The sequence below is a fragment of the Periplaneta americana genome, chromosome 8 (genome assembly GCF_040183065.1).
Source record: "Periplaneta americana isolate PAMFEO1 chromosome 8, P.americana_PAMFEO1_priV1, whole genome shotgun sequence".
Taxonomy (NCBI): Eukaryota; Metazoa; Arthropoda; class Insecta; order Blattodea; family Blattidae; genus Periplaneta; species Periplaneta americana.
In genome coordinates, this window is record NC_091124.1 from 162,500,402 (window position 1) to 162,512,711 (window position 12,310).

Here is a 12,310-nt window from a genome sequence, read left to right on the forward strand (position 1 = left end):
TTCAGACAGACCAGCCGGCTGTTGGCCTCACGTTCACATTTCGATAATAATTATACTCTACTGTAACAAAGAAAAACTGAAAGCGTGTTTTGTCATGTTTTACCCACGTTACAAGCTTGGAGGTAAAGGTTGTTTACTTACACACACTTGCAGAGTTTTCGCCAGCGAGAAATATCTTGCGAGAAAATAAAAAAATTGATAACATGGATTCAGATGGACGTCCCCACACTGGCAGTGATCCTCGCTCGAGGCGTCATGAGAGGGCCGCGCATGCGCAGGATGCGCAGTTTACAATCACACAACCTGCTCATGGTAATCTCAGAGTACTTGATGATCCTGACGCGAGAAACATGTCTATGAATGTTTTTCTATTTTTGATTATTTTCTTGGTCGTCTTTGGTTGTATTAGCCCCAAAATGGCGGATGCGTTGGAAGTATTGATGTCATGATCTCTTCATAGATTATGTATCTTGCTACATGTAGAGATATTTGCTTGAAGGAGGGATATTATTGAAATGTATGAATTTGGCAATAAATTGACAGAAGACTGGCTGTAGGAAATATACGAAATCAGCTAATGTAGCTATCAAAGTAATGACAGAAATGGAAAACATGTTTTGGTTTTGTGTGTGTTAATTAATATGAGTTGTACAAATTATATTGTATAAAACTGTGTAAAAAGCGAAGTAAAGCTTGGCACTATGGGGAATCAATTAGTGGGCATAGCACCATCCCAAATATTTCCCGTTGAACATTATTTAACTGATCATGCGGATTTACAATTTGATGTCAAGTAAGTGGAAGTAATGTTCCTGTAATTATTATGTTTATTATGAATAATATTACACTTGAATAAGAATATAGATGAATTAAGAGAACACGGTTTCCCCAATCTTTTTCCATAGCCTGAAACTTTGTTATATTTATGCTGGTTCTAAATTCGTATATAACTTCGATACCAGTATTAATAATTAAAATTAGTAGACAAAGGGGTAGTGGGCCTGACATTAATTTGTCGTTTTTTTTCTCGCACTTTCCGCTAATCTATCTCCTCAAACCTAACCCTACCTAACCTTGTCATTTGCAGTGAGGCTACTTGTCAGTAATCTATCTCATTAAACCATAGCCTACCTACCTTATCACCGACAGTGGAGCTACTATCTGTTCCCTGATCAAACTATACTTAAACTTGTCACTAACAGTGAGACTACTTGTCAGTAAGTGCGTGGAAGAGGAAGGAGGGATAAAGAAGAAAACTAAAAAAATTTCCGGTAAGAACGGCACAAATGAAAGTCAGACCCATTATCTTTCTGTTCGAAATTCGTTATAGTTGATTAATCTTATGGTGAAACTGGCGCCGAGGTAGTTACGGTGATTTCGGAAGTGAAAAATCTTTGAATTTTTAAGGATTTTTTTTTTGTGAAGATGCAGTTGGTCTTATATGCAAGACATAACAAAGGCCTAAATTAACCAAACCTAACTAGTCACACATTCGTATATGCAAGGTGTATAAGCGGAATACGAAGAGAACTACCTCAGCGCTAGTTTAACTAATTTTATAATCCGATATTTACAGTACCTCGCGTTTCTGATGCAACTGTAGATTGTTTGGCAGTAAGATTAACTTATAATAAATCTTCCCGTTAGTAAAGAATTTTATTGTGAAGAGGCAAGGATGATTGATTAATTATAATTTATTTTACGTTTCAGTTTGGGGAGTACACGTTTCCTCAAAGTCGCACGTGCTCGTACACAAGAGGGCCTAATTGTCGTGAAGGTTTTTGCCATTCATGACCCCACACTGCCGCTGGCAACCCATAAGGAAAAAGTTGAGGAGATCCGCAATAAACTTGCATCAGCAGTGAATTGCTTGCCATTTCAAAGGACCGTGGTATGAAACAAAGCATATTTATTTGTAATACGAAATGGTATAAAATGGAAATTTTAAAATATTTGACATTTGGGGCGTGCTTCCATACACAGACAACGACGAAAGAGCGCAAAAAATACACAGATACAACATGATATATTAATGAAATATCTCGAAGCATATTGAAGAGAAACACCGCATTTTGAGAAAGAAATATCATCCGAACATCTTAGAAAATGTTCTATGGGGAGACAAAAAATAACGAACGTTTATCTCACATTCTCTCTTTCCACTCGCGCACTCTCCTACACTCTCATTCTTCCATTCTTCTTCACCTTTTTCCACACCCCACGACTTTATTTCTACTATCTAATTTTATATCTACATTACATACATTTTCATTAACACACAACTTCACTTACCTTGCCGATGGCGAGACTCGAACCACCGTACTTTTCTATGCTCCATTACTTTAACCATTCGGCTACATGAACACTTACGAACCATATGCGTGAAACTCGTAGAAAAAGTGAACCCAATTGCAAAACTCCAACATTACGTCATATAGGCCTATAACATCATATCTTACGAAGAAAGACATTCCTTTCCACTGCATAACACATAATACAGAAATTAGCTTACTTACTTACTTGCTGGCTTTTTGAGGAACCTGGAGGTTCATTGCCTCCTCACATAAGCCCGCCATTGGTCCCTATCCTGAGCAAGATTAATCCAGTCTCTACCATCATATCCCACCTCCCTCAAATCCATTTTAATATTATCTTCCCACGTACGTCTCGGCCTCCCCAAAGGTCTTTTTCCCTCCGGCCTCCCAACTAACACTCTATATGCATTTCTGGATTCGCCCATACGTGCTACATGTCCTGCCCATCTCAAACGTCTGGGTTTTATGTTCCCAATTATGTCAGGTGAAGAATACAATGCGTGCAGCTCTGCGTTGTGTAACTTTCTCCATTCTCCTGTAACTTCATCCCTCTTAGCCCCAAATATTTCCTAAGAACCTTATTCTCAAACACCCTTAATCTCTGTTCCTCTCTCAAAGTGAGAGTCCAAGTTTCACAACCATACAGAACAACCGGTAATATAACTGTTTTATAAATTCCAGCTTTCAGATTTTTTGACAAGACTAGATGACAAAAGCTTCTCAACCGAATAATAACACGCATTTCCCATATTTATTCTGCATTTAATTTCCTCCCGAGTGTCATTTATATTTGTTACTGTTGCTCCAAGATATTTGAATTTTTCCACCTCTTCGAAAGATAAATCTCCAATTTTTATAGTTCCATTTCGTACAATATTCTGGTCACGAGACATAATCATTACAGAAATTCGCTACCATAGAAAAATCACGAAAATCATCGCAAAAGCCATAATTGTAAATAATAACCTTCACAGAAACCCTCTAAAACCGTAACATACTGAACACTTAACGCCTTCAAATCTTCAAAAAGAAATAGCATTCCAATGGATACCTAGTCATTGCGGCATTACTGGAAATGAGATTGTAGGCAACATCTTCGGGGCCCAAACCTATGCAAATAACTTCTTTAACCAGCGCATATTTTGCACTTAATTCTCATTTAAAAAATTTATGGGTCGAATTATGGCGTTCTTCTGATAAAGGCCAAGCATTCAAAAGAAACCTAATGATTTACAAATGTTCCGCAACATTCCCAGACACATACAAACTTTCTTGGCAAGAGCCAGGACAGGGCATATTATCACTCAGAAGTATCTTCACCGCTTTAATCTTGTTGACTCTAGTAGTTGTTGTTGGTGCAACAATAACGAAGAAGATTTGGAACATATCCTCTTAAACTGCCCTGTCGCAAGCATCCATAGAACTAATCTAAAATCTGCAATCCCTGTAACCTTGGACAATTCTCTCCAGTACATATTGAATACACCTCATCTTTGGAATCTGGCTGCTGAAATATACAACAAGCATCGTGCTTTTTACCCATCGTTTGTAAGAAGAGGAAATTCGTAGTGAAACGAAGTGGAACATGTGTTGTCAGCAAATAGCTGGATACACTACGAAGATTAGCAAATCCAAACACCACTCGCTAAATAATAATGTATTCCACTAGTCTCTATCACTCTATCTTGAAAACACTCTCGCTAGTTCTCTTCCATCAAAAAATACTGCATCATCTCCAAAGTTTGTCATCTACTCTCATATGAATAAACTAACATACGTACAAACCAATCCTAACTCAATATACGCCTTTAATAAACCCTAACCTTTCACTAATACACACATCTTAATAAACCTCTAACCTATCGCTAATCCATCTGAAATCTCATTAGGCCTAGTGTAATATGTACCTAGTCAGCAATGTATGCAATGCAGGGGGAAAGGAACTTGCCCACTCTACCCCATTATCTCCTATCTTAATTGCTTTATGCATATCACTTGTTAGGTTCAAAGCTGTCTTCGGACAGTTGACTAAACAACAAATAACAATTCAACACCTAAATTTTCATTGCAAATACTCATTCAATTGCTAATACTACAGTAATACCATGCTCACTAATATTCATCCTAGAAAATAAATTAATGTTATAAGTCTATGTTACCAGAACTGTAGGCCTAAATATAACGGCAACAAGTGATATCGTCACTTTGAAACCATACTTCCTTTACACAACTCTACATTAACAACAGACAACACTAACCAACGTAGTTTCACAAGACATCAGCAAAACAATAAAAGCTTAAAAGGTACGTGAACTAATATCACGCAATAAGATACAAAATCATCTGATAGCTAAGGGGCTTCATATGAAACAAAGTCAATGCTGGAAGCATCCTGGTTTTTTCGGAACATTTGTTGGTTATTTCTGAGGAAATGTCACTACCATTCCCCTACCACAGTTATATACTCTAGCCTCCCATTCTGATTGGATTCCATCCTGTTAGATTAGGTTAAGCAAAGAAGGAAGAGGCCACCGGCGTGGCTCAGTCGGTTGAGGAGCTTGCCTGCCGGTCTGAAGTTGCGTTCGGGCACGGGTTCGATCCCCGCTTGGGCTGATTACCTAGTTGGGTTTTTTCCGAGGTTTTCCCCAACAGTAAGGTGAATGCCAGGTAATCTAGGTAATCTATGGTGAATTCTCGGCCTCATCTCGCCAAATACCATATCACTATCACCAATCTCATCGACGCTAAATAACCTAGTAGTTGATACAGCGTCGTTAAATAACCAAATATATTAAAAAAAAAAGAAGGAAGACTAATCAGTAATTTGGTAGAAAACGTTGGTCAATATGGCGGACATCATCGAGGATCAGTGACAGGTTAGGTTTGGTTTGTTCAGGTTTTTGGTGTGCCTACCAAAAATTTATAATATGCAATGCAAACCACAAATCAAACCTAACCTGTCACTGATTCTCGATGTCATTGATGTCCTTCATATTGACCAACGTTTTCTACCAAATTACCAAAGAATCTTGTCATGGAAATTATCCAGGCCTTTTTTTTTGTGATTTTCTGGATGTGAAGTATAGTAAAATTGTTTTTTCTTTCCAAATAGCCTGTGAAATATCATGCCTTCCAATTCATGCCCAACTTTTAAGTAATTAGTTCGACAGGTAAGATTTTTTTGTTTTGTTTTATAAGAGGTCTAAAATGTAGAGTAGGTACTGTGATTTAATTATGGCTTAAGTGTTCGACAAACCACTTACCATTTCTGTCATTGATTTTGTGCCACTGTAACTACAGACAATTGGCAAAACATATCTAGAGAAAAATAAAGAAGTTATATGTAATACTTGTGAATCTGGGAAAGGCTTTTGACAGAGTGAATTGGAATAAAATTGTAGGGATCCTGAAGGAAATTGGGAGTTTTCTGTAGCACGTGACACTGAAGGTTTTTTTTAATGAAAAAAGTGGGAAAATGGTCTGATTTTCAGAGAGAAGGTAGTCTGGAATGTGGAGAATTCATGTAGGACGTTAGTTGACTTGTAAACATGTTACTTACTTCTTACTTCTTAATACATGTGTCCAACTATAAGCTGATTACGTGATGTCCACTGTAAATCAAATATGTAATTTTCCAGAGCTGTGGATTGGTGAGAATTTCATGTAATGAGTGGTTTTTCATTATTTCCTGCACTGTATGGTTGGTGTTATTATACTGAAGTAGAATATGTTCTATTGTTTCTTCTTCTGTTAAACATTTTTTTACATAGTGGTGACTGATAATTTAAAGTGATGTAAATAAGCTTCCGCAACAAGATGTCCAATTCTAGCCCATGCAGCAAAAGTTTGTACCTGTCTAGGAAGATCACAGTAGATTTTAATATTGTTGGGTTGTTTCAAAATTTTCCATAGTGTTCTTCCTGTTTGTCCACTTAACCAATCTTCTGTCCATTGCTTATTTATCATGTTATGAATATTATTTATTATCCTGTCAAGGAAATCTGTAGGTTGTGGTATTGGTAAAAAGTTTGATGCAGTTTTTGCTATTTCATCTGCTATCTTGTTACTTTGCACTCCACAGTGGCCTGGTATCCATTGAAAGGTGATATATTTACCATTTTTAGAAAGCAGATTTATTAATTGCACTATAGGTATAACTCTGAAAGCATAAGCAGTTGGTGTATATTTGATTATTGTTTGAAGGGCTGTTTTTGAGTCTGTAAATATGCAGATCTGTCTGTAATGAGAAGCTTTGCAGTATTGGAGAGCTGCATCAATAGCAAGTAACTCTGTGGCAAGGCTTGAAACAGAAGAGCATGGGATGTGTGTTGATGGGATGTATTATCCAGCTACAGACTTGCCTTCTTCAGATAATGATCCATATATATATATATATATATATATATAGTCCACGCCTGTAGAGTAACAGTCAGCACGTCTGGCCACGAAACCAGGTGGCCCGGGTTTGAATCCTGGTCAGGACAAGTTACCTGGTTGAGGTTTTTTCCGGGGTTTTCCCTCAACCCAGTACGAGCAAATGCTGGGTAATTTTCGGTGCTGGACCCCGGACTCATTTCACCGGCATTATCACCTTCATTTCATTCAGACGCTAAATAACCTAGATGTTGATACAGCATTGTAAAATAACCCAATAAAAAATATTTTATATATATACAGTAGCGGCTGGTGGTCAAAATAATGAGTGTGCTACAATCTCTATATCGGCCTACTAATACACTTATATGCATTTATCTTAATTTGAGACTCGCCTAGTGACGAAATATGGAGTTCCTTCCTACTGCAGAACTTGTCAATTACCCTGGTGTTAAACGTTAAATCCCTCCATCCTGGACATTATACTCTTTTCTATTGACAGTATTGCAAGAGCAGTGAGGCGATCCTGGGACTTAGTGTTCCTTAAAAACGTTTTTATGCGTTTCAAGCAACAAAAACATCTTTCTGGCTCAGCAGTGGTCATTGGTGTTGTAACCAAAATATTTAACAACTTCGTTACTTCACAGAATGGATCCCGTGAATTGTTGGAGACAATGTTTTGTAACAATTGAACAGCCATCTATATTTCGGAAGTCTGATCTTCCGTATAGAACTCCAAGTTGTGTCTTTAACATTCTTTTGTTCAGTACAATAGGCTATAGCTGTTGACAGCAACTTCAAGTTCGCGTTCAGGAAAATTATGCAAAAAATTGTCAAAAAATTCGCTGTTTAACAATTTTGTTGCGTCTAGGTAGCTTAAAGATTGGAAACAATGAGTAGTTTCTTGAATTATACGGTTACATACCTCCTTGGCATCAATTTTCTGGGATTCAATTTTCTGTCACTTGCTGATTGATTCAAGAGGTATCTCAAAAACCTGTTAGATGGCAGCAGCAGTCGAACATTTGAATTACCAAATACATTGTACATAGTTCCGAGTTCCTCCACAAACAAGGACTCTTTCCTTAAGCTTTACTTTTGCAATCTCCAAGCTGTGTTGTGCTGAAGCTTACTACAGCACTTCCCCGCGTAAAAATAGCCAATCAGAGCAGTTATTTCAGCTTCGCACATGCGCATTAACTGTCTACATTGTCATGTAAGTTTTGAGTAGCACAACGAACCCCCTGAGGCACCGAAGAGCGAAGACTAAACACTCTATAACGCGTCATGAACATAATAACGGGAAATTGTCAAATGGCAGATCAAATACTATGGTATTGCAAACACTTTATTTGAGCAAAAAATATCATTGTGCTGTAGCACTGTAGCACATAAGGACGGGCCGCCCCTGTGTATATATATATATATATATATATATATATATATATATATATATATATATATATATATGAAAGTGGTCATCATATATTTCGTTGATCATCTCAAGTACTTCTGCCTTTAATATTTCATTGTTGGTTTGTTTTGTATTGTTGCTTGGTAGAGATGGAAAGGCTCTTGGTTTCTTCCATTCCCAGAGAGGTATGTCATGAGTTACTGGGATCTTTGCTATGCTGTTTGTGTTCATTATGGTGGGTGCTTGACTGATTGCATATCTGAAGGACTGTTTTGGAGTTTTGGGGTCTGGATTCAATGCATGTAGTGGATATTGTGGTGATGTTAACTGTAGTTTTTTTATTTTATGAGTATTTTTCTCCACTGTCTGCTTGCTATAATTTGGTTAAGAGGTTCAGCATCCCATTCAATTTCCATAGAGTTTTGGGACATCCTAGGCAGAGTTTTAGTGCTGAGTTTTGAATTTCACTATATTTGAACGTGCTGTATGTCCTCAAATTTTACATCCATATGTTAATTTTGTTCTGATATATGCAAGATAGAATTGCCTTATGACTAAGATGTCCGATCCCCACTGTCTGCTTGCTATAATTTGATTAAGTCTTTTCATACACTGTTGTACGATGTTACATATGTGGTCTAGTCATAATAATTTTCTATCAAATGTGATGCCAAGAAGTTTGGGGTTTCTATTGAATGCTAATTGCTCTTTGTTAATGGTTAAAGTTGGCTGATAGTTATTTAAAGAGTACCTTCGTGTAAGAACTATGTATTCAGTTTTCTTTGAAGAAATGGTGAGATTCCATTTTGAGACCCATTTAGAAATTATATTTAAAGTCATTTGTAATCTACTTCTGGCAACTTCTGGAGTAAAGTGTGTGTGAAGTCAGCACAGATGGTTCTTGTTGTTTAGTTTCATTAATAAAAGCAGCTCTCTGCTGGAGAAGTTTCTCTGTAACTGATCAGACATTTTTTCTTGCTTCACTTTAATGTTTCTCAAAGTTTTATTCATGGTTTGCCACATAATGTCTCTTCAGATTGGGGTCCTGAAAACTGCTAGTACATAAAGACCTACTAGGCACTGTTGTTTGTGGTTTTTATTCAATATAAAAAATAGTCATACTCCCACTCAGGTTTCACTATCATCCTTTGTCAACTTTATCACTCACCACAACATGAACCTCAATTAATTGTAACAGTTTCACACACTTCGTGTTCACTTTTTGAAGGTGCACTAACAGCTAAGATACATTGCTGCTAGAATTGTCTTTCTTATCCTCTACAAAAGCCAGGATGTTAAACATTTAACACCCCTCTCCCCACGAACTAGCTTTCAGGAAGCAGTCACTATTATTTTGAGGATATCAGAAAAGGGCTCACTGTTATTAGAAGACAGGTTGAAGCTTTAAGAGAGAATATCCAACACAATGAGAACGTATACATTTTACTGCATAACACTGTAAACTTGTGAAGTGTCCTGATAAGAATTGAGTACTTTGTCGGTACAGTAATGAAGTTATGATTTTGAAAAGTAAGCTTCAGACTCCCAGGGCTGGAATAAATCAAATTGCAGGCTGGTTACAGCCCGTGGGCCACCAGTTGGCCATCTAAATCATCCTCAAAATTGTTGGAATATTTAATTTCGATGTACTTAATAGTCTTCTTGCTTTGGATGCTATTCATCAAAGTGTTAAATGCATGTTACTTCATTTAATATGGTGATGTTCGTGAAGGTTGCTCAATATGTGGTTTTAAAGTATTTTATAAGGATGTGAATAAACGTTGGAATATGAACACTCCTCTTGTCACTCATCACATATTTTTATTTACAGTTAACTGAGAAGGCAGGTTTCATCATGCGGGAATATGTGAAGTACAGTTTATATGACCGCATCAGCACACGGCCTTTCCTAACAGACATCGAGAAGCGTTGGATTGCTTTCCAAGTGTTGTATGCTCTCCATCAGTGCCACAAAGTCGGTGTAAGTGTTATAAAGCCATAGTAGTTTCTAGGCGTAACAGTTTGAATTTGTTTGTTCTTTTTTCTTCTGTGTTCATCATCCATCAGGTTTGATTTGTGAAGTACAGTATGCACCAAAATATACAGTACTGGAACAATATGTTACTGTTATTTGTTGTTGTTAGTTATCGGGATGATAATGTAAATGTTCGAAATGTTCTCCATTGTGCTGTAGACAGTGTTCATAACGATCACGCAGATTTTGATACATATTCCGGAACATAGGTTGCTGCAGAGTCCTGAAAAACGAGACGATCTTCTGATGTAATGCAGGCACAGTTGTGGGTGGAACATTACAGTTGAAAATGTTCTTCTTTAACATTCCCCACACGTAAGCATCAGGTGGTGTAAGATCGGGGGAATGTGATGGGTAGGGGAACTCAGTTCCACGGGAAATGTTTCGTCCTTCGAAAGGTTTCTTGATAACCATTTCCATACGAGTGAAAATAATACTCCACTATGAACACTTTTTCTTCCATCGCGAGACCCATTGTCAATTCCAACCACACAGCACAACGTTTGTTACACAACTATCAATACATAATGGTGATGCAACAACACGCAGATGCACAGGCATGTGCATGCGGGCTGCGCAAAATCCATACTGCATATTTTGGTGCATACCATATTAGCAACATCAGCATGCCAAGGTTCACGAAGGTTGCGCAAGATATAGTTTTAAAATATTCTATAAAGATACACACATGCTCATACACTTTCTCTTGTTTATTTTAAATTCATTTAACTATTGATGCCTATGTTGTGCTTATTTATTTTTATTTAATTTCAGCTTCTTAGATATCAGTTTATAAATTCAAGTAGAAGTACACGAATCTCAGTATTATTTAATTTTTTTTTTTTTTTTTACAATGATGTTCATTAGATGTGATTCATTCTTGCATCTCAGCAGATAGCTGGTAAATTGGATTATATCCTCTTGTGTTGTTCTATTGCACTGCATTGGGATAGATGGTCTATGTTCATGGTGGAAACTGGTTCTTTACTTTCTTTATGTGGGACATTCCATGTGAAATCGGACAGCAAAAAACCTTACAACCGTGTAATTCCTCGAAAAAAAATGTATTTATAGAGGAGTAGGAGATACTTTTTTGTGTGAAGTCTGTTTTCGTTGGTCCATTAGTTTTCTTGTTTTAACACGGACCATAGTTTTCTTGTTTTAACACGTTAAATTTATTGTAATTCCATAAAAATCTCCTTTTTCAAAGGGCATAAACTTTAAATGACTTACGATAGACATGCCAATAAAAGTTCATATTATAGCTGAGAGTATAATTTTTATAACTATGCATACACCATATTTTATAATACCTAATATTTAACAATGGCATAAATAGATAAATCGATATTGATAGACTTTTCCACAGAAAACAGATAAAAATATCAACTAGTTCCTCTCTATCTGAAGAAATTGTATCAGTTTTAATTTCATTGCATAAAAAAGTGCTCCTGTAAAAAATAATTTTGTTAAATTATATTAGCTACGTCCAAGTCCCAAGTCGGTTGATGGTGCGGGACCGCTTCACTCTGTACACGTGATGTAAGCAAGAATGTTCTTGCACTGGGTATCAGAATAGTAGATGAGCTTGTCTAAGTGTGTATGCTGTACTTATGGGCGAGTACTTGTAAAATTGGACAGAAAATTATGAAAATTTGCCTAACAATTTGTAATTGTTATTATATTATTTTGTTATACAATAGAATAGAGAGAGATGGATGTTTTTGAGAAATAGCACCCAGACTCCGCTGCCTGCTAGAGGAGTGGTAGTGCATGTGGTGCTTTGAATTTGATTTGAGTTTCGTTCATTTAATAGATAAGTATAAATTCGACATTAATAATTTTAGGTAGTATTTTATACTTTATTTTTAGGCAGACAGGCCTGTGCTGTACTTCCAAAACAAAAGTCTCAGTTACACAAAAACACTTCTGCCTGAAGACAAAAGAAAATCCGGAGACTTAATAAGAGTGAGGAAAAATGGGAAAATCGTTTACGAAATAACTATGCAAACATTTCAGTGATGCACTGGATAGGTATAGTGATTTTGAAGGACAGGAAGAGCCCGTACCTGAAATTGGCTCTTCCAGCAGTACAAGACTTTCATCTCCAGCTCAACAGGAACCATCTCCACCCAAAATGTCGAGACCCAGTGTATTACAAGATGTTGATGA

The 12,310-nt window shown here is 36.8% G+C and overlaps 1 protein-coding gene across 6 annotated transcripts in view; it reads left to right on the forward strand.

Annotated features, from left to right (window-relative positions):
* The first annotated feature begins 553 nt into the window (after nucleotides 1-553).
* Vps15 (vacuolar protein sorting 15) overlaps nucleotides 554-12,310 on the forward strand; it is a 158,757-nt gene continuing 147,000 nt past the window's right edge. For 5 of the 6 annotated variants that reach the window (XM_069833973.1, XM_069833972.1, XM_069833974.1 and 2 more), the window contains exons 1-3: nucleotides 554-793; nucleotides 1,711-1,891; nucleotides 9,935-10,084. In XM_069833973.1, coding sequence (XP_069690074.1) covers nucleotides 702-793; nucleotides 1,711-1,891; nucleotides 9,935-10,084 — 423 coding nt within the window. In that variant the 5' untranslated portion in view covers nucleotides 554-701. The remainder of the gene's footprint in view (nucleotides 794-1,710; nucleotides 1,892-9,934; nucleotides 10,085-12,310) is intronic. The other variant, XM_069833977.1, reaches the window with a different exon arrangement.